The following is a 4,390-nucleotide window of genomic DNA, read 5'->3' on the forward strand; positions in this document are numbered from 1 at the left end:
CCCTATGTTAAAATACAGGGGCATAAGTATACACCCCCCTTTGTTAAAATACAGGGGGCATAAGTATACACCCCCTATTTATTTTTAAAGGCCAGTTATTTCATGGATCATGATACCATGTATCCTGATAAAGTTTCCTTGGCCTTTGGGATTAAAATACAATATACACAACATATTGTGATCCACAACTTACATACAAGGTTTACACGGTAAAGCTGCAATTCATTTGATTGGTTGACGGGGGAGCTCAAGACGGTGACTCACAATGACATCACACATTTGATTTGATCTGTTGGGAAAGAGCTGCTCCTTTTCTCACCAAAGTTGACGTGAGCATCTAATACTCATTTCATTGATTTAACATCACGCATTTAAATTGAATTAAATTGATTGTTTATGGATGGGGGGGGGGGGTTGCATTTAGGCACATTAAGGTGCATTAAGTTTGTTTTTCAGACAGAAAAGTTTCCATTTGCACCTGGAAAGTGTCATTATTTGCAAATACCACTGCTGTGCAAACAAGTGAGCCATATGGATCGGCTGTGTACGCATATGGAAGCTTCTTATCAGACAGCTCAGTGACAAATATATGTGGGAGAGAGACAACGGGGAGATTTATAAGGTGGCCCTGAGGCATTGGATGCGTTAGTATGAAACCCAAAGTCAATAATAAAACTTTGCGCTGACGGAGAATACAGCAGATAGTGGTTATAAACTAAAAAAAAAGAGGATCCAAAGTTCTTACAATGCGCAAGCCTTTGGTTATCTTGGACCAGTCAGTGTCCCCTGCCTTTACTCGCCTCACCGCGCCACTTGTCTTTGTCAATGAATCACTCAGCAGTCCGTTCGACACCTTATAAGAAGCAGAGGGGAGATGCATGGACCTCAGAAGAAGCTGGCCTCTAAACTGAGAAGCATCTGCTGCATCAACTGAAAATGAGAGTGACCTGTGTCGTTTTTGTCTTGGTGCTGTGTGTGTGCAGGCAAGCTCTAGGTGTGCGGGTTAAAGTGAGTAGAACTTGTGGAAACACTGTTGAATGGGTCATTTTATCAACCATGCGCCTTTGATTTTGTACTTTCTATGTGCATCTTAGAAACGGTAATACTTCCTTCCAGGGCCGCATTGTCCTCTCTCATCCCTCACAGTTCTTCTTGCCTCCCCACTTCCAGGTTGGAGACAGGAGCTTCCCCTTGGAGGCGGTGAAGCAGCTGATGGAGCTGATGGATGTGGACGACGCCGTGAGCCCACACCTCGCTGAGACGAGCATCGTAGCCGTTTGCACCAACCCCGTCCTACCGCAGGTCTTTCAACCAGTGTGCCAAGGGAAGGGAGCAGCCATTGTTTTCTCCAAACTAAGTAAGACTGAGCGAATCACATAAATATGGAAATGTAGGACATCAGGTTTAGTTTGGCACCAACAAAATCTGGAGTTAAATTACTCTTAAGTATACTTCTGTTGTGCTGAAAAAACTAACCCCAACAACAACAATTTGCTTTTGCGACAACTGTTTTTTTCCCACTGTGGCACTCAGTCCCAAGCCATTTAGTTCCTAAGAAAGACATACATCTTTAAAATAAGATTTTAAAAATCTCTTTCTTTAAAGGGCTAGACAATTTCTCAAAACAGATGGCCACTTTAGGAAACTCAAACTCAAACTGGAGTAAATAGTGCATTTATTTGGACTTCAACTTTGGGTTTTTTGGTGCAATATTGAGTATTTTCAACTCAATAGACAGTGTATTTATTTGGAGATTTGTTCTCAATAATGATACAAATACAATGCCAACTTCATCAAGTGTAGCTGGCTGGTTAGTTAGGCACTTAGACTGGATACAGGGGGAAACTGTTAGCCTGACTCTTTCTAAAGTCATATAATTTCCATACCAACAAGCCTAAAGCTCAATTATCAATGAGTTACATCCCATTTGTGGTATTTTTGTACAACAATCCACACATACATGAGAGTCTGATCTAACTTTCCGCAAGAATGCAAGTAAGCAAATACCTAACCTGCTCTGGAACCAATCTACAACACTCTTAGAGACTTAAATCATCGGTTGTATTTCTCAGACACGCGCTCGCTCTCAGACTTGTCATTAAAGACGATGGATTCCTCAGATTCCCCGTTTACACGTTGTATTAGGCACCTCCTGCAACAGCTTCACCGTAAAGTGGCTCTGGAAAGACAATGCCAGACAAGAGGCCTATTAAAAGCTTTTCCAATAGTCTTTGGGGGCCATTAAAGCTCATTAGACGCAGACGGCACCCGTGTTGCTGTATTGACAGTCATGGATCTGAATGCCATTACCACTCTTAGCAGTATTTCATTAAAAACTGAAAAGCTGGCTCTTGGTTTGGCACAAAAACACTTAAGGACGGATGAATATTTATGTTTTCTGTTTTTCTTTCCAGTGTTTATCGCCACGTCTGCAGATCCGTGTGAAATATGTGCCAACCCCTCCTGCTTTGGGTGTTTGGGCTGAGGCTGCCGTCTGCGAGACACAGACACACTGACAGAGAGCGTCTTCCTCCATTATTCTTCCACATGCATATGTATAATCCATAAAATACACATGAATACATGGTTCTGCCACCTAGCAACCAACGGGTCTCAAGGCTCAGTCATCAATTTTGTTACACACACAAACTGAGTTGTTCACTGTTTCATTCATTTAAAAAAAGGTTTTGATAGATGCTGTTTATACATAAATTACACACATTTTGAACTTGCTTTCATGTTGAACTGTTAATTTATTAAGTCTGATGCAGCTTCTTGATAATTAAAATATGTGTTGTTTGCATCCTTGAAAGCAGTTTTTTTTATTGTGGTTGCAAGAATACAGTGATGGTCACACAGTCAGCGTCTTACCACAAATACACAGACATGCACACACACACACAAACACACACACGCACACACACACACACACACACACACACACACAAAGGGAGTATGCTATTAAAAAGCAACTGAATGGGGAAACATAATTAACTTTTAGTTAAGACTAATGAAAGCAAATAGCAAGTGAGTGACCATGGAAACTGTCACTGATTACATAATCAAAGATTATCTAATCAGAAGATAAATCACTCAATTAAACATACACACACACACACACCAAGCTGCAAAAGTGATAACACATCTGTGTACGCTCTCCTAATGTGGTTTCATTTGTCACTTTTTTAAAACCTGAGCTGGTTTAATAAAAGGTTTTACACTTTTACTTGGAATTCATGGTCAACAAACCTCATTTGTAACATTTCACACACACGTTTTTAGTTAAAAAGGCAGACATTATGAATTATCTTGACTAATAGTTAAGATCAGAGGATGTTGAGTGGATCACAGATGGGTAGATGTCAAAGTTTAGTCCGGATACCGTTTTGAAACCATGAAAAAAGAATTCAAATTCTATAAGATTAAATAAAACACACAAAGAATTCCAAACACAACATCCAGGAAATTCAGAAAAATGTCATAGGCTATCGTTTTTTCTTTCAACCCAGTTCTTGTTTGCACTTTTGCAGCTGTATGTTGGTAACACAGAAAGACAATAAATGTGTACAATGTAGACAAGAACTTAACAGAGGAGGCCTGTATGTTGTTGTTAGGGTTTCTTTTCTTTTGGTTCTCTTCCTCCTTTTTTGGTATTGTTATCTTGTCTTTTGTTTGTGTCTTGTGTTCTCCCCGCTCTTGGCCCTGTCTCGTGTTCCCCTGAGTGTCTGTTTGTTCCGTTTCCTGCTTTATTTTGAAGTCTGGTTTTGTCTCGTCCTGTCTTTAGTGTTACTTCCTGTGTCTTCCCGCTCTTCTGATCACCTGATGTTTTCCACCTGCGTCCCTTCCCTCTCATCACCTGCCTCTCGTTACCTCATCACCTTGCGTATTTAATGCCTGTGCTTCCCTTGTCTCTTGTCAGATCGGTTGTCTGTCTTGTGTCCGTGTTCCCTGCCGTGCATCCTCCTGATGGAGTTTTCATTGTTTATTTCTGCCTTTGTTTTTTTGTCTTTCCTTTTTCCCTGCTCCCTTTTTGGATTTTTGTGGGTTTTGTTTTTGATATTTGGATTTGACTTTTTTGCTCCATGTGTTCTCCTTGGACTGTTTGATGATGTACCCTGCTCCTAATGGACTTTTCTTTAATAAACCCTCAAGAACCTGCTCCCGCCTGCCTTCCTCGTGTCTGCTTTTGGGTCCTCATTCTTCCCCGCCATAACACTAGAGTTAAAACAATCATTAGAAAGGAGCCGAATGGATTAAGCACAATACAATCAAAAGTAATGAAGCAGTTCTATTTTGGAAAAGCTGAAAATGTCTAAAGAGAAACACCAACAAAGGTGAAAGGAGCAAGGACTGAAGTTCTATGGGCCCATCTATTAAAACCTGTATGGTT

General features: G+C 40.6%; 1 protein-coding gene across 1 annotated transcript; it reads left to right on the forward strand.

The window, feature by feature from the left end:
- Positions 1-880: 880 nt before the first annotated feature.
- Positions 881-2,707, forward strand: LOC117944067 (guanylate cyclase activator 2B-like). Its single transcript, XM_034870596.1, has 3 exons — positions 881-1,008; positions 1,171-1,357; positions 2,415-2,707. Exons 1-3 carry the CDS (start codon positions 937-939, stop codon positions 2,483-2,485), a joined length of 330 nt encoding a protein of 109 aa, XP_034726487.1. The 5' UTR covers positions 881-936; the 3' UTR covers positions 2,486-2,707.
- Positions 2,708-4,390: the final 1,683 nt, after the last annotated feature.

The sequence above is a fragment of the Etheostoma cragini genome, chromosome 4, assembly GCF_013103735.1.
Source record: "Etheostoma cragini isolate CJK2018 chromosome 4, CSU_Ecrag_1.0, whole genome shotgun sequence".
Classification (NCBI taxonomy): Eukaryota; Metazoa; Chordata; class Actinopteri; order Perciformes; family Percidae; genus Etheostoma; species Etheostoma cragini.

What these genes read in the sequence shown, in the direction of transcription:
- LOC117944067 (XM_034870596.1), top strand. Translation starts at nt 937, where the DNA reads ATGAGAGTGACCTGTGTCGTTTTTGTCTTGGTGCTGTGTGTGTGCAGG. An exon ending in CTCTAGGTGTGCGGGTTAAA is followed by an intron (nt 1,009 to 1,170) that starts GTGAGTAGAACT and finishes CCCCACTTCCAG; the next exon opens with GTTGGAGACAGGAGCTTCCC. An exon ending in CATTGTTTTCTCCAAACTAA is followed by an intron (nt 1,358 to 2,414) that starts GTAAGACTGAGC and finishes TTTTCTTTCCAG; the next exon opens with TGTTTATCGCCACGTCTGCA.